General features: G+C 32.3%; 1 protein-coding gene across 1 annotated transcript in view; it reads left to right on the top strand.

Annotated features, from left to right (window-relative positions):
* Positions 1-2,508: 2,508 nt before the first annotated feature.
* LOC127700395 (uncharacterized) overlaps positions 2,509-21,631 on the top strand; it is a 38,988-nt gene continuing 19,865 nt past the window's right edge. Inside the window, exons 1-3 of the mRNA XM_052203842.1 lie at positions 2,509-2,662; positions 13,591-13,662; positions 19,867-20,101. Of these exons, the coding sequence (XP_052059802.1) occupies positions 2,650-2,662; positions 13,591-13,662; positions 19,867-20,101 (320 nt within the window). The 5' untranslated portion in view covers positions 2,509-2,649. The remainder of the gene's footprint in view (positions 2,663-13,590; positions 13,663-19,866; positions 20,102-21,631) is intronic.

The following is a 21,631-nucleotide window of genomic DNA, read 5'->3' on the forward strand; positions in this document are numbered from 1 at the left end:
TATAGTTTGTTTGGTTATGACTCTTGTTGTTTATAGTTTGTTTGGTTATGACTCTTGTTGTTTATAGTTTGTTTGGTTATGACATTTGTTGTTTTTGAAAATATTTTTTTCTGTTGTCTTCATAGCATGGTTTATAAAGTAAATTTGAACAATCATTGCACATAAAATTTAGGTTTAGATTGAATTGTTTTTCTGATACGTCTAAAGTGACGAAAATCATTCTTTTTGACATAGTGGCACTTTTACGCATTTTTAATGTACACTTTAGATAAAAGAGGGACGAAAGATACCAGAGGGACAGTCAAACTCACAGATCGAAAACAAACTGACAACGCTATGGCCAAAAATAAAAAGACAAACAGACAAATATACAGATGACACAACATAGAAAACTAAAGACTAAGCAACACGAACCCCACAAAAAATGGGGGCGATCTCAGGTGCTCCGGAAGGGTAAGCAGATATAAGTGTATATAGTCCAACGTTAATAAAATATACCTTTTAACTCACTTTTTTTAACATTTATTTATTTATTAATTCATTTATGCATATTTTTGCCCTTTTTTTTAGAAAAATTTATTGAATATGCACAAGTAGAGTTCCGTACAATTTAAGATTATTTTCCAGTTATAAAGTAAAATGTCAGATTATCAAACAACTCTTGTAAATTTGATAAACGAATGATTGATGAAAACTCACCGTTGAAAAGTATATCATTTCAACAACTATGATTAAATCATATGTCTTTAACTCCATATGAAAAAAAGCTACCTTTCAGTATTAAATTAACATTTTCCGTCGCGTTGTCTCTCTTCGCAGAAGCGGATTCAGACAAGGGCGCAACCCCCACCCTTCCTAAAAAAAAGAAAAATGTAATTTGTAGGTAAAATTACAGCCATTTTTTTGTCGAAATATGGTCTAAGGAGCACCTCCCCCCTAACTTCAAATCCTGAATCCGCACCTGATTCAACAACAGACACTTTTCATTTGGAATATTTTTTATTGTAAGAAGTTAGACATAATTGCAGGAGTTTTTTTAAAAAGGCTGACAGTTATCCAAATAAAACTTTCACAAGCGGAACACAGGCAAATCTAAAATTAATTTAAGTGTAAAAAATCAAGCTGTTTCCCTGTAACATTTTCATTTTCATTTCCACAGCAATAATAGAAAACACACACAATGTTACAATCTAAATAGCGGTAACCACTTGCAAGATGTAAATAATCGTTACTATAGATAATGAGCATACCAATATATATGTTCTAGCTTACAGAAAAAAAGTCAGGTCATACAACCATTGTGTGACGAGAAAGCGAAGAAACTGTATTAAAACACTGTAGATGATGGTATAAAACAGTAACATTCCAATTATATTTTTACTCTTCATTGTCGTTCTCACATCAATGTAAAAGCCTAGACGCTTGATGTTATATTACTATATTGGTGGTAAAATCAGAATGCATCACGACACTTGTTTCTGAAATAACCTTCACGAGGTTCACTCAAGGAATCCAAACACATGAAAGGTATGTGAACATATAAACGAAATGGTCTTACATGGTATAGCAAAACTGTTTAAGCTTCCTTTTACTTTGGGAGTGCAGATGTTTAAAAGTCGATAAATCTTTGTAGATTGCAAGTTCACTTTGAACCTAAACAAAATTGCTAAAGTTACATTGCTAGCAATGACAACTTTAAATTGACTTGCATTACTTGACACACGGGGATAGCAATAACCCTAGAATACAATGTAGTTCAAGTATGTAGGCAATTAACTTCCAAGCAGTATGTTTATACTTACTTAGTCCCCTTGCATACTTGTACATAAGGCCATCATCAAAGTATGTTTATAATCTGGAGTTAAACCTCTAAATCATGTCCGAAGGAGGACACAATAAAGTTAAGTCCACACAAAAGTATGTGTCCTTCGATGACAGACTTTATGAAAAACTAGGATGCAAACATACTTTACCATTAGAAAATTCGTTAGGCCCCTTTTGGTTTTTATGCGTCCAATTCACAAATATTATTTGAGGTGAAGTTTCATCATCTTATCTGCTAGCATGCATGAAGAAGCTTATTCAGGGATTTGCATCAAGAAACGAAATAGTTAGTTGTTTTTGTCTAATCTTTCATACAGAAATAAAAACAAGGATGTGTTTTTTAATTAAACATTGTAAAAATTATTAAATATAAGTATAAGACATTCTTCTGATTCATTATTACTGTTGATATAAATAATAACCATTGATTTTATGGAACTAAAGCTTGTTAAAATACCTGTAATTCCAATTTTATTCCATACTTAAAATGAAGATGTTATGAAGACCTGAACAGTTGTGTTGAAATGAGAAAAAATTATATGTTCACTGAATGGCAGTTAAGTCATTAATCTTGGTGTTAATAGAACTAACTATATCAATTTGGCAAACAGTCGTTAGAACGGGGCACTTCACACATACAGATAAACAGGAATTATTAGGAAGATAGTGTTGAACATTGTATTATTGTAACACAGTAGTCTAAATGACGAGGACCTATACTTACATATAGGATATTGTACCACAGTAGTCTATATGACGAGGACCTGTGCTAATACGTTGGATCTTTCATACTTGGAAGGATTTTAATTATTACATGATAAAACAATGTTGCATTCAGGTAAGATGTTTTTTTTATATCTAGCTAGTTTATTTTACAATATATGTTATAATAATTCAAATATAATAACAATTGCAGTTTCAGTTTTCTTGGGTTATAAATAATAGGACATATTGTAATTGCGAGTATTATGCAATAATGGAGGCGGTCAAATGAAAAAGAGCAGATTTTAATCTTGTTTCTAGTCAGAACAATATACGTTTTATATAGGAAAAAGACATGAGAGATGTTAGGGTAGGAGTTCTATAATATGGTTTTAGTCAATAATTCACCTTTCTTTCAAAACTGGAATATACACGAATGGAATTGATTGCGTATTAATGGTATATTTGATGCTTAAAGCTATTATGTTTCTGTTCAAAAGTTTGATAACATTAAAAATTCTAATGGAAATATGAACACAATTGCATTAACATTGAATGCTTTATTACGTGTGCTGGCAATAAAGAAATATTTCTTCCTTATACGCGTAGTTCGTGATTAACTGATGAAACTTGAAACACTTTAATATTTGTCATACATATCAAGTATAATGTACCTAACTTGAGTCGTAAGTGTAAAATTACTACTTGTATAAAATTTTATTGAAATTTGTAGGACAAAGATGTTTGATATTATTTTGATTTGCGGGATAATAAATATGAATAAAAATAGATGGTTCTCCTGTACATTTGAATTTGGTATATACATGCTATCATGGTCAGCTGTTATCAATTGAAGACAGGTTTAGGAAATAAAATTTATGAAATTGCAGTCTTAATATACGTGAAACGGATTATTTTCAATATTTGTTTTCAGCAAAACTATAATAATGAATATGATGTTCACTGTCAGGCAGACTGAATGAGAACATAAGTGTAGGAGAAAAGATGACCATACAAAAATCAACAAGTAACTGCCTACCTGTCTTTAATACTAGTATACAGTAACTATTTGTCTATACTGTTAAACATTAACAACGGTTTATGTCTAGAGCAATATATATTTGTAATGGGGGAATTATACTTATTATTATCAGATCAGCTTTAATCCTATAATTGTCAATGTGTGTATTGTAGACACATAAAAGCTGTTGTATAGTAGAAGTAGAACTTCGGTTTTAACGCTTTTCAACTTCGTATTAAAGTTGGCCTTCACACTGAATCGATTCGAGCGTAAATAATGAGTTTTATGTAGACGAAAAGTGCGTCTGGCATACACAGTAGAAGCCTGGAATCTTTGATGAGTTTAAACAGTCTTCAATACAATACAGTACAATACAAAGTGTCCATACAGTATGCCTAGCTCTAGATCGCCTCGGACCTGGAAAAGTTGTGAATAAATTTAACACAGAATATCAAATTCATCAATATTCAAATTCCCCAGATGGCAAATTAAATTAGCATATACCTAAAGACAGCCTTTGTCGAGGTAAGAATGCTTTAAGCGTTTTCACTTTAATCTGAAGAAGACACACTGCCACTCAAAAACGAGCCTTAATTAACAAATGAACAGGTATTGAATGTAGCGAGAACTGGGTGGTGTTTCAATCTATAGTTCGATATAGTGGTAGTGTATAGTATAGTTAAAACCATTTTTGAAGAATTGGAATCTAACCATTGCAATGAAGCTGTCAGGTTAGTGATAACACCCATTAATGATTTCAATATAAGCCATTATACGTAATAAGGATAAAGAATTCTTTTAATTTTACACCATTTCGTTATAAAATTTGACCAATCCCCTAGGATGTTTATAATTACTGTCTAGAGTTAACAACACATTTTTTTAAAAGAAATTGTCTGTAACAATTGATTATAAAGTTTAAATCAAGGAAAAAATAAAGCTTGTTTTGTCCTTTACGTTGTTTGATTAATTGTTGTTTTCTAAACGTCAAATATATATTTCATGCATATTCAAAAACGACTTAATTCGATATACCGAAATTAACGTAGATTGGTTGAACAATGATATAAAAAGATCATAAAGTAAATCTTGATATGCTTATTACTTAAAAGTATGTACGTCTAATAAAAAAAAATGATATGAAAACAACTCCTTCTGAAGTATTGAAGTTTATATCCAAAACTTACAGATATCGACAAGTGTAACACGAGCACTTTACTATAAAGTAGTTTTTTACGTCATACATTACAGTGCTTAATATATCGCATATTTGTTTTGCTTTTAGATATTTTTTATTTGGAGTTTGATCCTTATTGGATAATTGGTCAACTTGGAGAACTATTAGTTCCATATTTGATTTTGGCCTTTAGAAATCTGAGTCCTGATCGATGTTTACATTAATCAAACATTTCCTGTTACACCATAATCTAGCTGATTTTTATGGAATTGTCAATACTATTTTGGTAAAACTTTATGATGTAATAAAGTTTCTCTGTAAATAATTGATATCTCATTTGTCTTAATTCTGCTCAAAAGTATAGTAATGAAAAAAAACTTGAACTATCAATAAACAAGCGCAATAATACGATAGAAAAAAATATCTTAACGACTCTGAAAGTTCCGGAAAAATAAGCATATAAGAGGACGGAAAACTTTTGAAAAAATGACGAGTGATATTGGTACATCAGTACCCGGAATAAATGTTCGATTTTTGCTGAAATCTAAGGCAAATAAAAGCATCAGCTGCCAGTTAAGCAATATGACACTCCTTTACTAAAAGATTGCATAGATAATTAATATGACTTTCCTTAGGTCTATTCAAGCTGTGATTTATTGTATTTCTTATGATTTTCACTAACTTACTTTAAAACTATTATGCGGTTAGTGTTAAGGAAAGGGAGTAATTTTACCCCAACGATGCAACTGACGCAATCCCACCTAATATGTTTGAGTTGATATGATCCTGATCAAGTTTTTAGCGCCACTTTATTGATCGTGTGTTGGTCGTTAACCTTTTAGGAATTGAAGCGTGAGAATACCAGACGTAAAGACGATATGCTACTTTGCAAGAACTATTTTCACTCGTAAAATCTTCCGGTTTTTAAGGTTTGACAAAATCATATCTAAAAGGGAACCTATAACGATTTTTAATAATTATGGTTCTAATCTTGCGTCTATATGTTTCGGAGTTTAGTGTGACGTCCATTTTCACTGAACTAGTACACATTTTTGTTTAGGGCCAGCTGAAGCGGGAAGCCCGCCTCCGGGTGCGGGATTTTCTCGCTGTATTGAAAACCCATTGGTGGCCTTCGGCTGTTTTCGGCTCTTTGGTCGGGTTGTTGTCTCTTTGACACATTCCCCATTTCCATTCTCAATTTTATATGTGTCTGTAGTAATCGCATCAAAGGCCACATCGAGACCTGGAAACAGTAGGAGCGCAAACAATGAAGAGTACCGACAGCACAAACAAAACTTTCTTTACTCGGCCTTTCTTGAACTTATGTATATTTTGATTAATAAAAAGTTTTACTAAAAGATGTAAATGATGAAGCGCTTACTTTTGAAAGGATAGTATATGCACTATTATGATAGAAAAATTCAGGTCTAGTCCCAATAGTTTGGAAGCTAATGCCCATAAGCATCAATAATCTTATTTATAATTAATAACTGAAGCCACATTTATTGAAGTATTTTGATGAACAAAATAAGGATAATTAAAACATAATCTCATCAAAACACGATTAATAATGTGAGATGCTGAGATCGATTGGTAGAAACTGATCACAGATAGATACCAAGAAAAACAACGCTGCTGCAGATTTGTATCACTTTAATTAAAGGCCAAAATGTCGCTTATATTTTATACGCCTACGGATTTGAAGAAAACTCAAGTTCGTATGGATTATGATGCTACTAAAATCCGAATTCAAAGGGAGATATCTAAGTACACAAATGTAGTACTTTTTACGGTTACTAGTATCGTCGATACTTTTGAGTTTTATACATCATTAACTATTATGTCTTCAATTGACGTGAAAACCTAATAAATTGGATGAAAATAAATAATACACAATACAATACAATACAATTTTTTCTCTAATTTACCAAACTGCGATGTAAATTTCCAAATTTCAATATATATCTTTCGTGGTGAATTGTTCATTTGTTCCACTTTTACAGCATGTTTCTTTTTACATTTTTTGTTTATGAATAACTATCTTGCTGGCTTACACAAATGCCCCTTTTAGGGTTTAATACTGAAAATCAGACCAGATCTGCGTAGTATATGAATGAAAGGAAGTAAAGGGTAAACGTTCGAGACAAACTGTCTGTTGAAAGTGTTGAACAATAGCAAATGTCGTTATTAGATTCCAAGTGCTTTAAAAGTTTGCGACAGCCATACGTTCACAATGTAAGAGTAGCCCGATTAGCGTTTGCCGAGCGATTTAAGTAGGAGAACATCTCTCATACCATATACTTTTTCGTTTAAACACAAAAAATGTATGATAAGCAAACCCTTGGTATCGATATTCTTTAATGTTTGGCATACTTGCTATTAATCACTCATCGGTACTTAATATCTTGTTTATTTATGAATTGCCCGAGATATATTGTTTTCTGTCCAGATAATATTTGTTCATACAATATTAACATGTTTTTTAAAGGATAACAATATATATCTTCATCGGGTTATCGTCTTCACATCACAAATATTTACTTCCACCACATATCTTGATGTTTGACAGATGGTATCATCTCGAATATGACTAAGCAAAAAGTTCTGTTTTCCCGAGAATTATCAACGTAAATATTTTCTTAGCAGGTAAAACAAAATTATCACTTAAAGGATCAAAGAAAAGGTCAACAATGCCACATGAAGCTTAATACTGAAGTTTGGCTGAAATTCGTGGTCATTAACACCAGTTAATGATTGGTTGATTGATTGATTGGTGGCGATTTAACGCCTCGTAGAGTGATATAAGCGATAAACAATTTACGTTTCCCCTACTCATCCGATCAAAAACATATGAATAAAATTCGAAATAAGCGTAACAGGATTTCTTCTTTATTTCAGACCCTTGTTACCGACCCTTTATATACTTACAACGAACACTACGTGGACACTTCTGTTTGCTATATGTTTGATCGACTTTTCTTCACACCTATTTATTGTACTCGCACTACACTAACTACTTACCATGTGCGATTTGAGGAATCTGTTTCTGTTCCATGCCAATGTTACTGTTGTTCTAGAATTTATAATGAGAAGTGCCAGGCGAAAAAAAATAATATAGCTTATTTTGAAAAAGAGGAAGATTTTATCGTTTTATTCCTTTTCAAGTGTATTTGTTTGAAAAACTGTGCATAATTGGATATTTGTCTGATTGCAATCATACCACATCTCCTTATTTTTATATAAATGGTAAGGGCACAATGCTTATCACGGTATAGCCAAAAATTAGGTATGCATATCAAACAATTGTAAAGACCTTCAACTCACTGAAAACCATTAATTATGTGGGTATAAACACTTATTTTCACAACAGAACATTTGTAGAGACATTAATGTCAAATTAAAGCAACATTTTTAAAGAACATGAATTTTAATTGACACAAGTGTGATTTTTGCTTATGCAATTATTGATTCCAGTTCTTTTTCTTATAATTGAGATACTTTGTTTTTTTTCTTCTAAATTAGACATTTGTTATAGGAGTTTTACACCCATATCATCAATTCCCATTAAGCGTTTTTATCTCCCTTTTTTAATATTCACTCATTGACAATTTTATTACTTTTCACGTGGCCAAATGCACTTGTAATAATCGTACAGATAAATCGTTCAATAATTCAACACAAACTACAACCATTAGATAAGAAAATCAGATTAAAACATAAACGAATCAACTTTCAAATTCAATTGAATCGTAAGCTTGGCTCCAATGAAAAACAACAATACAAATCACTTTAAGATTGGTCGTAAACTCAGTTTGGGTATGTACATTTTTTCTCATGTCCCAACATTCACTTTATGGCCATGCCTGAAATAAAACTATATGCCAATTTTTATTTATTGGTTGTTGTTAGATAAATGTCCAGTGGCAAATATTTCATGCATATTCAGGCCGATTTTAAATAATCCCATCACGGTTTTTTTTTCTTTTTCAATGAATAAAAAGAGATGTGGCGTAAAATCAGTGAGAAAGCAATCTTAAAGCAAAATAAAACCAGAAAAGACATCTGTTTTCACATAAGCCAATTATATCTGTTTGGATTGCTCACCCAATTTTGTCAATCTAACGGAACTATAAATAACATACAAGTGGGAGGTTAAGCTAGCTATAAAACCAGGTTTAACCCACCATTTTCCTCGGAAAATGCTTGTACCAAGTCAGGAATAAGACAGTTGTTTTCCATTCGTTTCGTTGGTTGATAAAATCTAAAGTCAGTTTTTCTGCGCTTCTCCCTTTTTGATTTACCTTAAAGTACGGTATTTTTGCGGATACGTTTTATAGATCGCACCATACGGTCTTCAACAATATACAACTGTAAATCTATAACTCGTCCCGAGTTTAGACACCTTTAGAATAATTCTTACAGAAGCTTCCAATGACCTGACATCAACACAATATGACAACAAAAAAATATAACGAGGACAACCACTAATGAGGCTCCTGACCTTTGACCAATACATTAACATATGTGGCAGAGTTAAATTATTTTTTTAATTAAAGAATCCGCAATTTTCTAAATTCTAATAGGAAAAAGAGACAAAAGTGAAACGTTTTTCGCGACTATGTTTCAGAACTATGATTAATATAAGCAATGAAAACTAAAGCATGAGCGATTTCACCCTCGCCAATCAAAACCACAGAAAGGCATGCCAATCTTGTTGGCAAGTTGGTAAAACTTGTGTCTGGTCCTATTTGAATCATTAATCAAATAAAACAATTATAAAACTAAAATTTTATGCGATAATTTCTGTAATGACATTTCTCATTTTCTCTGTAAATTATGAGTTATGTGATTTCTGTGTTCTGGCCAGCAATGCTGTTCCTTTCTTCTTAAAATGTTTGTATCAATAATATACTTAACGTTATTTGGACTCTCTTTGACAGTTGTCTCATTGTCAATCGTACCGCATATCCTTATTTTATATTAACACATCATCGTTACTCAAATGTTTATAACCAAAGGTTGTTATTATTAATAGGAGAATGGGCTATTGTTACATCTACATTTGATACATTACTTTTATGTTTAAAAAATGAAAGACCGATAAAAGCGATACTGAATGCACGTTGTTCTGTTCGTCGCTAAATGTATATAACTAATGTACTGGAAAAATGGATGACTTTCATGTTTACCATTTTAGTGCGATGCCTAATTAAGAAGAACAATTCAATTGATGCCATTTACCTAAATCTATTTACACAGAATGAAAGCAAATCCAAAAACATTAGCAAAAGTGCAACATCTTCAAAAGAAAAGACAAACTTTTAGAAAAGTGAAAAATAGCAATGTTATATTGATTATCAATGTTTGTTAAAAGTTTTGAAGTAAAATAATAAATGAAAGTTTAGACACCGATTTATTATTTCCATCCAATACTGACAGCCTACTACACTTCTAAATGGAAAAAAGGAAATACGAAGAATAATTGCATGAAGGTTAATACCGGTATAAAGATAAAACAAGTTGCGTTCTTAAAAAAACCCGAAACCACTGACAGGTCAGCAACAAATTGTTGCTGAATTGTTTTGCTGTAGATATGAAGTACATTACTGTGAAGAAGGTATTTATGATGGTATCTCTACTTTATCTAAAATATTTAACTGGATACATTATTGGTTTAAAGTCACCAAGCTGTGTAGCTCAGTCATACAGTAATGCATAAGTCGATGGAAAAAACTGTTGGATTTTAGTGGTAAACTAAAAAGATATTGGCAATATTCGTAAAGCAACAAAATATTACTACTAAATTGTTCGGGTTAAGGTTAATGAAGACTTTAGTTTGATTCTGAGGTTGATGAAGACTTTGGTTTGAGCCTGAGGTTAATGAAGACTTTAGTTTGATCTTAATGTTGATGAAGACTTTATTTGGATCTTGAGGTTAATGTAGACTTTAGTGTGATTCTGATGTTGATTAGGACTTAAGTTTGATACGGAGGTTGATGAAGACGTTAATTTGATCTTGTCGCCGTTTAAAAAACGCATCTCTTGAAAGGGGATCTTGACGAGCAACACTTGACGAATTGTCACTAAGAACTACTTAAGTGTCATCTGTTGATAATTATTTGAAGAATTATAGTAATCACCTCCACTTTCGTTATTTTTATCATAATTAAAAAATGTTAAGTATTATTACATACATTAGCCACACAGCAGCCCAACTTTTTACAGGAAAACTTTTCAGAACGAATATAACAAAATAAGGTTAGATATTGATAAGAAAAATAGTATAAGAAGAATACTAGTATATCCAAGGAGTAAATAATACCAACTCTGTTTCAGATGATACTACTAATACATTTTAATGCAGGTTATGTGACCTCTTCTTCATGCACTGAGCTGTTTATCAAATATTTGTTATAACTAGCTCGGGTGACGGTAATTTGTCTCAAATCCTTACTGAAACAGCATGTCTGGCGAATAATTCATCATCTTTTTTTATGATATAACATATTTTCTAGGCCAGGTATGAATTGTTCTACGGATAGAAAAGTTAAGATGACTTATTATGTTGCACAATAGCATAGTTATTTTGTAGTGCATTTATTTAGACAATAAAAGCAAAACAAAAAATATGCAACTTGTGATTTCGCAATAAGATGTTTACAGTGTAGTGGACTACTTTTGGGACAATTGATATCAAAATTATAGAGTGAAAGTCTACCCGCTATAACTCAAAATATGCACAATGTTATGGTAATGGGGTATTTAATAATTCAGTTGAACTGTTTCATGCAAACATTTTATTTTCTAAACTTTTTCTACTTGGCCAAATCACTCCTTTACCTTAAAATTCATGATGGACTTTATTAAATCACAAAACGATACTTTGTCCCCGATTCTTATACGGTGATCTTTTGGCTGTCCTTTAATTGATGGTCAATATTATTTGAGAAATTCTTCATAGTAACACATGTCTTTTGAGAACATCTCATATGGCGGCATTGATAACAAGTTGCTACAAAATTACTTTGATAAATTTGGTGCATCGGAAATCACCTTTCTGGATTGACCTTCATCAAGGACACTGAGTCCCAAAAATGTGAAAGCCCCGGATGTATAAATAACTGAATACGAAAGGAGCCGTATGACCAAAATGACGAAAAGATAATTAAAAATAACAAAGCTGAAGTCAATTCTTTACCTCAATTGGCCATCACCGTCAATTTCCATGCACATGTCAGACCATAGATGTATAAACCTATGGTCAGACCTACATGGCAGTATCTGTGGTTTCTTTTTGCTCCAGCTTTGGTAGATCGGTGCGACAGATAGTCACTGCAAGCTAACTTTGGATTTTATATTGTAAGGACTTAATTTTTATAGCAGTTGAGATAAAAAAAAGAAATGAAAGGACTTGAGAGACATTTTTGTAGGTTTTTTTTCAGAAAGCAACGTATGTAGTTTTTTTTCTTGCACGTCCTTTGATATATCATTTTACATTTATTGATATCATAACAACCAATACAATATTAATTACTCGCAACTCTGTTTATGTGTATATATTATGGTACTTCCGGTTAACTGTCCAGGGTTATCTTTGTAATATTTGTTGTATGATAAATACTGCATTTCTATGATCCTATTGTCAGTTTTATCATCTGTAGATGGCATTCAATGACATGTAATTGGTTTGATGTTTAATGATTAAGAAATCTAATTATCTATGTAATGATTTTACAAGATCCTTTGGTATAATATCTTAAGGAACATTGTAGATCATCCATGTTATTCCGTACTGTTTCCATTCTGAAGCGTTTAAATTAACTGTGAGGGTAATTTAGTGATAAGCTGTTAACATGTATATCATATATCAATTTTATTGCATCTTATCGGATTTAACAAATAATAAATTATTTGAAGCAATAACAGATAAACAGATGTCATGTTAATTTGACGAGAACCGTTTGCTGCTCCTTTCACTAGATGCATATTTATTATGAATACTTATACTTCTTGAAATAAAATTATGGTCTTTTTTAGATCACTTATGAATTTATATAGTTTTTAGAAATCAATGAATTATATTTTGGGTTTTCATATTGACAATGTATATAAATTATACGTATTTGAATTGTCAATCTTTCTGTCTTTTGGGGTGTAGTTTGATATAGAAAAATCCATGCCAAACAATATTCAGAAGATTAGAATTGCTTGCCATGTTAATTGGAAAAGAAGTTTAAACAATCTCACACTGAGTTTCGGCAAACATGAGAGTTAAAATAGTTTGAATCGCAATAACTCCGACAGAATGCAGTCATCAGAAGCATTATTTCTTAACTATCCTTCATCAAAAACAAACCGTTGGATTATAAAACGTGACACAGGATGACCTAAAAAAGAACTTCCATAAACAGTCACGGTAAGGCTAACTGTACCATTTTGAGTTGGAATTTTACTTTCATTATAAAAGTTAGTGCTGATGCGCCATAAAACAATCACCAATCAATCAATCAATCAATAAAAATTACAAAACTAATGATATGACTATCGCCAGAATTTTACTTGTCATAAGCAGAACTTGTGTCATTAGAACATGGTTCTCAATACACATCTTGTTTTCTTTGGATTTGTGCTGCTCAATCTTCGGTTTTCTTTGTAATGTTTTTTGAATCATTGTTTTTTTAATTTTTTTAGTTGTCTTCTATCGTTACTTTACCGGTCATTTCCTTTCACAATAGTTAGTTTGAGTACAGTAACCAGCATCTAGGTGTAAGTTTCAATTAATGATAGATTGTTTCAAGCTTCAATTAATGACGACATAATTCCAACAGGGTTCAGATTACTTTAATTGATAATTATCTATTTGCAGGACTATCCATTATTCAGATTGTTGTAGTTATCCTGACAACAACTAAGAGTCTGGAGACTGGTTATGATAGAGGTAAAATAGAATCATTTTATATCAAAATACAAGTGAGGACACAGACGCATATTGTCAGGGGTCACATGTTGACGCCGACACACAAATGTCTATGATGGCAAGGCTTATTTGATGATCTGTAATTTGAATGTTCATAATCATGGATAAGAGGACATGTTTATTTATTTGATAGATCATATATTAAAATATATAAAGAATAAAACTATAAGAAAGTTTAGAATAATGCACGATAGAAGCAACAACTAATGTCAGCTAATGTGCAATGGTTGACATGAAGTAAGAAAACTTAACAAACAGCTTCTCCCTTTCATACATACCAGTGTTCTTTGATTAGAGTGGTAAATACTAAATGCAAATACCAGATTTTTGTTCTACGGAAGGAAAAGTCTACTTTGTTAAAAACCACACGTATTCAAAAGAGAGCCGAAAGATACCAAAGAGACATTCAAACCCATTAGTCGAAAACAAACTGACAACGCCATGACAAACATTTAAAACGACCAGAAGACAAACAACAGTATACAAAACACAATATAGAAAACTAAAGACTGAGCAACACGAACCCTAACAGAAAAACAAAGTGTATCTCTGGTGCACCGGAAGGGTAAGCAGATGTTGTTCCATATGCGACACCCATCGTGTTACTCCTATAAAATCCGTTAATAAGTTATCAAGTGACTAGGCACCACAAAATAGCGGATTGGTCATTGACTCTTATCTGACCAAATTAATAAACCATTGGTAAATTAAAGGTTCTTATCCTGACCTTAAATATGAAAAACTCTATCAACAGCTTCATTTTTCAAATGACAAATAAAATGTGTTAATCTGAAAATTTTTAAAGATGGGTTTGATTACAATTTATCTAAAATTTTGCAACACTATTTTAAAATATTCTTCAGTGTGATAATTACCTATCGATCTCATTTAAGATATCGTCTTTGTCCTCCAATTTAACAGTGTTTCCTCTAAGCCATGTATACATAAATAAAAGTTTCTTGTCCAAAGAATTTTAAAAATTTCATCTTGGTAAAAAGCACACCGATTCAATTATGAATAGACTGTAACAATCATTAACAAAATGCAACACGATTTGATCGAAGAAATAATTGTTTAAGTTTGGTCGTCGGCTATTTCAAGACACAGTCAACATTCTAATAGGTACTAAAAATTCACCCTGAAAGCCGATTCGTACTTGTTTTCACCTGAAATAATCTATACAAAATATTAAAAAACAAAAACAAAATAAAGCGTCTCGCTAAATGTAAAGTTACACTTCCAGAGAATACATCTTGCCATTTCCTGAGAACTTGAATTCCGGATATTGCAAGATAAAAATTTCTGCTTCATACTTATGTCTTTTGCTAGACTAAAATTACGACAAATATAATAGTAAAGCGTCCTTCATTGAGGACAGTTCACTTGATAACTGCAAATATGAAAATTAATTAAAAATCTGAAATAACTATATGACTGGTAAATGCAAATAAGTTCCTTACCCGAGGCCGACACAAATGTTTACCTTGTGAAGAAGCACGTAGAAGTCATCGTATTTGTCATAGATCCGTGTCTCCTTAGTTATTTCTGATCTTTGTAACTAAATTTAAATTTTTATTTTTGGCTTAAATTATTAGTCTTTGATAAAGATTAGACAATATATATAATAATGCTGTTGTCGCAATTATTGTGTCTGGTATTTTTTTCATAGTTGAACACGATTCGTCAACTTATAGTTTGAAGCAAGTCTAAGACTAAAATGTTTCTGTTATTGTTTTGGCATGAAAATATTTAACCAAATACTTGGTATTGCACGAAATCGTGTCTTCCTGTTTTGTGTAGTGTAGAACAGTATCATTTCATATTATCAGGTTAAGTACCTTTTAACTTGCTTTTAGTAAATGCGAACATTAGTTTTGAGTACTTTTATGATATGATTATATTGAAGGTTCTTTAGTGTAGATTTTGATCCTCCACTAGTGGCATCATTCGTGTTACTCACAAGTTGCACCATTCGTGTTTCTCACAAGTGGTACTATTTGTGTTACTCACTAGTGGCACCATTCGTGTTACTTACTAGTGGTACTATTCGTGTAACTCATTAGTGGCACCATTCCTGTTACTCACAAGTTGAACCATTCTTGTTTCTCACAAGTGGTATTATTTGTGTTACTCACTAGTGGCACCATTTGTGTTACTTACTAGTGGTACTATTCGTGTTACTCATTAGTGGCACCATTCATGTTACTCATTAGTGGTACTATTCGTGTTACTAGAGGCACCATTCGTGTTACTCACTAGTGGCACCATTCGTGTTACTCACTAGTGGTACCATCCGTATTACTCACAAGTGGCACCATTCGTGTTACTCATTAGTGGCACCATTTGTGTTACTCACAAGTGGTACCATGCGTGTTACTCACAAGTGGTACTATTTGTGTTACTCAGTGGCACCATTCGTGTTACTCACTAGTGGTACCATTCGTGTAACTCACTAGTGGCACCATTCGTGTTACTCACTAGTGGTACCATCCGTATTACTCACAAGTGGCACCATTCGTGTTACTCATTAGTGGCACCATTTGTGTTACTCACAAGTGGCACCATTCGTGTTACTCATTAGTGGCACCATTCGTGTTACTCACAAGTTGTACTATTCGTGTTACTCACTAGTAGCACCATTCGTTTTACTCACTAGTGGCACAATTCGTGTTTCTCATTAGTGACATCATTCGTGTTATTCACAAGTGATACCATGCGTGTTACTCACAAGTGGCACCATTTGTGTTACTCATTAGTAGTACCATGCATGTTACTCACAAGTGGCACCATTCGTTTTACTCACTAGTGGCACCATTCGTGTTACTCATTAGTGGCATCATTCGTGTTACTCACAAGTGGTACCATTCGTGTTACTCACAAGTGGTACTTTTTGTGTTACTCAGTGGCACCATTCGTGTTACTCATTAGTGGCACCATTCGTGTTACTTATTAGTGGTACCATTCGTGTTACTCATAAGTGGCACCATTCGTGTTACTCACAAGTGGTACCATTTGTGTTACACACTAGTGCATCATTCGTGTTACTCATAAGTGGCATCAATCGTGTTATTCACAAATGGTACCATGCGTGTTACTCTTAAGTGGCACCATTTGTGTTACTCATTAGTAGTACCATCCGTGTTACACACTAGTGGCACCATTCGTGTTACTCATTAGTGACATCATTAGTGTTACTCACAAGTGGTACCATGCGTGTTATTCATTGCAAATAAAAATTCGATGATGAGAAGTAAAATAGTTGTCCAAAGGGTTAGGAAAGTAATGAAAAAATAGAAGTATAATTACACAAAATTCGAGATTCATGTAGTTAGAATGTAAATCATTATTAATTTTTTTTTTTGTAAAGTTTTGTTGAAAACATCCTTCTTAATATGTACGAAATCATTAATTACAACCAACATTAGACAAGTAACAAAATACACAAGCCAGCTTATTTTTTTTCAAATTATTTTTCCTGTTAACAGACATTAAATTGACTGAAGTAAAGTAAAGTAAGTTCATTCCTGCTGCATTAATACCAATTCTGTCTGGTAGTATCCAGACTTATGCATTTGAAATAACATTAAAACGGAACTAATATTACAATACCAGATGCGTATTTCGACAATAAATGTCTCTGCAGTGATGCTCGAAACCAAAATACATTGTATTTGAAAATCCAAATACACACGTATGAGCTGATAAAATCAAAGAGGACCAAAAGAATGCAAGAGGAAAATATTCTTTCCTTAAATATTTGATAATTTACAAAATTTTGAAACAGCAAATTTCAATATTATAGTAATCGTATATTTTAATACTAGTTAAAACATATACCTAAACCCAGGGAATTATATAACAATACAGATTTTTATCGGTTATTTATTAGCTATGCTGACAAATATTTCCAACTGACACGCGTTTGTACTTTATACTCTTCTTTAAATTATTTGGATTATTTAGATTGATCGCCTGACAATTTTCAGAAAAGTTTCATATCATAAATTGGCGACGGGATCCGTAATAACTATTTTAAATGATGTTGCATGAACATTATCTAAAAATGTCTGTAAAAGCCAAAAGTGTTAAATTTATTTCTTTTGAATTCCTGTTTTCGTTTGCTAATGTGAAATCTAATTATATAAAAAGATATAAATTAGAGTATTTATGATGAAGAAATGTGTCAAACTCTACATTTAGTATCAAGCTGCATTTTAATGCCAAACTTTACATACGTTCTAGCTAAACTTCTATCGATTATTCCGAAGACAACAATTTGTGAAATGTTTTATCTGTGATTTTAAATACTTTTTATGTTATTAAATCTGAGAATGTCATTAGCCGTTATTTTCGTTGCTATGCACGGTCGTTTTTATACCAGTGCAGAAAAGAAAGGCGTTTTCATGGTTTTACTGAACAAATAGTTGTAAACTACACCTCAGTGAGCTTGACTTACTGAAACAACCAAACAACACACTAAATTGCTTATTTATTGAGCTTTGAAGGACACAGTGTCTATGAAAGTCATTATAAACTGAATTTTTAACCGTGAACAAAACCATCAGACTTAAGTGCAGTAAACAAATATCATTAAACAGTAAATTTCAAAACGAATAAGTCTAGCATGCAATACAGCATTGCTATAGAACAATGATTTGTGCTGATTACTTTTGCTTATTGTAATTATCAATTTTGTTGTCGTTCTTGTTGCTGTTGTTTCGATGGATATAAACGAATACTGTTTAACTTAGCACCGATAGTATTGTTGATGATACCTTGGGAACTATTGTTTTATATTTGATTCAAATCTGTACTCATAAATTGAAATTTACAAGGTTTTGTATCATAAATAATCGCTGGCCTGTTTATCCCCTTATCGATATTTTCCCCCATCTCTGATTATACAAGGCAGTAACAAGTCAGCTTTCCAATGCTTTCTCGGCAAGCTCTTAGATTTTGCTGGATGCAATTTACTGGCTAGAAAAAAAAATGTCTGATTGATATGTAAGGATGCGAACAGAGCTGAGAACGTGTTGCAACAAATGCAAAATTCTTGTCAAATTAAAAATGATTTGCTTGTCTCCTTCTTTTTAAGGTCAGATACAATAGCTTTTTTCTATCGGTTATAGGAATTCGTATCCTCGGTCCTTGAAAGGGGAGGTAATATTATTTCAAACTTTCCTATTCGGTCATTTCTTGCTGATATAGTTGATAAAAGGATACACAAGTGACCAATCTTCTAATCGTTGATGTTTTATTGTTTTAAATAGAAATATACTGTTTTGTTTTATGAACTACAAGACTTGTATCACCAGTGTAACAGACACTAGTTTGGAATGACAATTACTTAATAATTCAGTAAGTGCAGATTTTATGCGGTTACAATTAATGTTTTGTTACAATTAATGTTTTGACACTAATTTCATCTTAGAAATGTTTATAGTATTTCAATATCTGCATATAATTGCTTATTACTAATAACTTCATTACCATCTGAATTCATCATAAATGTTGATGGTTAATCTGTCCAACAATGTCCCAGGATGTATCGGTATCGCAGGCGTAAGTACCTCGTTACTTCCTATATATCTAATTGTCGTTACACGAAAATGCAAACATAATTCACAATAATCTATAGAATTACAATAATAGATCATGTTTGAATAATACAAAAAATGCAATGTTTTACTGCTGGTATGAGGCAGAAAGGCTTACTATTTCTGTTTTTAAGCCATTTTCTATTTATGATTTGTTTTGTCCATTATTTTCTATTTTATATGTTTTAGCACCTCATTATTCCTAAACAAATTTTATTTGTTGGCCCCTAATTCTTTTTTTGCCATTAATCCCTATTCTGTAATCCCATTCTAGACCTCCCTGTGTATCACACAATTGCATGCATGTTTATAAAGATATCCACTGTTGCTATATATTATTCTGTTACGGCACAACAAAGCTTCATGTAAGTATTCAAAGAAATTATTACCATTATTATTATAATTGTTGTTATTGTATTTGGAGTGGCATCGTGTACATCGGATATCCAGTTACTTAATTAGATCTTAAAAGGCATTGGTGTCGTCTCATGTCGGAGGCAACAACGTGACGCCTAGGTGTTTATTTTCGATACCGTCTTACTGTTAATTATCCTAAACTTTGTTACAGGAGAAGCTGATTGTGTTGAAAACCGTCAGAGTATAAAGTCTCATATGGAGAAAGGAGACTATGGTTATATTACCTCTGCCTCATTCCCGGATAACTACACAGCAGAAGACGGACATTCCTGTAGCGTTGTCATCAAATCATGCAGTACATGTTATATAAAAATAACTTTGGAAAATGTAACATTTCCTCGATGCATCTTTAAACATTCCAAACAGAGACAAGTTTGTATAGCAGGGTATGTTACTATAACGATACAGAGAAGTGTGAACAGCATACCATGATCTTCATTAGCACACTGTCATGATAGTGTTTGTTTTCAATTGTTGAATTCTACCATTCTAGCTATAGATATAATTGTATAAACTAACAGGTTTTATTTCCAAATTTTGCAAGATTAGGAATGTATGGGGTCCGTGTACATGACAAATTACGATATAGATGGAACATTCGAACTTGTCAAACGAGTAGTCCTCTTTTTGCTGTTGTTTATAATGAGGTTACGTGATTGTCCTTGCAAACTCAAGCTGGTATCAATGATCACAGCTTCATATTTCTAGTGTGTTATCTAGAGGAGTACTGATGTTAAAGTCAAATCTCTGGTATAAAACTTCCTCTGAAAGACAAAAATCAGCAAGCAATTAGAGAGCAATGTCCAAATGTAAACAGCAAACAACACAGAAAACTCAAGCTTTAGTAATTCTTGTTCGGATTCCCATTATTACAGACAGTAAAAATAGATGCCTTGATAGCCTGTCAACACTGAGGTTGTGAGTTCGAACCCCGAACGTAGCGTAATAAAAACTGTTTGCCACTATAGCCAATAGTGCTTAAAGTGGCGTTAAAACACCAACATTCAACCGTTCAATATGTTATGTACACGTTAACCAAAAATTCTAAAAGTTGCACCAAGACAACAAGTGCTTATATTTATCTGTCTCCTTGTTGAATCGGATACAATATACAAAAATAAATCTCTGTTACATAATTAAATTATTGAAAATATCAATTAAGTTTCATGATGAGAAAAAAAAACCAACTACTAAGATGAAACGCTATGAGGTATATTGTGTGAATTATTAGTTTGCAAACCTAAAAATATTTGATTATGAACCTTTGTACCATAAGAAATCAGATTTGAGCCGTAATAGTTATTCAGTGTCCATAAGAACAGCTAGTTCTAGACATAATTTCTTGTCTTATGTCCGCTTATAATGGTCAAAATTATAAAAATTTTATTAACAGTAAATTTACAGAAAAAGAACAGAGGAGTGCTGGCAAGTGGGTTGGTGGTGCCCTCGGGGACAAAACGTTCAGTGTTTCCAAAACTTTTCAGAACTCGAGCCTGCCTGATTAAGGTTACTGGTAACTGCGGTCGTCCTGAATGTATTTACTATTATACTTGCATAAACATTAAAAATGAGAGACTTGCTGTAAGCGGTTCCTTCTCACTATGAATATTATTCATTCATATTACCTCATAATATCCGTCACACTCATTTCTGCAAAATTGCAACAACAAAAAACAAAAAAACAAGTGCACTTCATGGTTTGTATGGTATGATATTGCAATGAGAGGTTGGAATTCATTTTCAAATGAAAGTCGATAGGATAATTAGGTCCTGCATGAATTTGGTTAAATTTTGTGTAAGCATCTTAAAGAAACTGAATTTTTATTTTCTGAATACATAAAAGACAACAAACAATATTTAATAACCATTCAAAAGTTGAAATTTTTCGTTTCGGGAACTATAGAAATTCTTTCATA

This window comes from Mytilus californianus, unplaced genomic scaffold (assembly GCF_021869535.1).
Source record: "Mytilus californianus isolate M0D057914Y unplaced genomic scaffold, xbMytCali1.0.p SCAF_5, whole genome shotgun sequence".
Classification (NCBI taxonomy): Eukaryota; Metazoa; Mollusca; class Bivalvia; order Mytilida; family Mytilidae; genus Mytilus; species Mytilus californianus.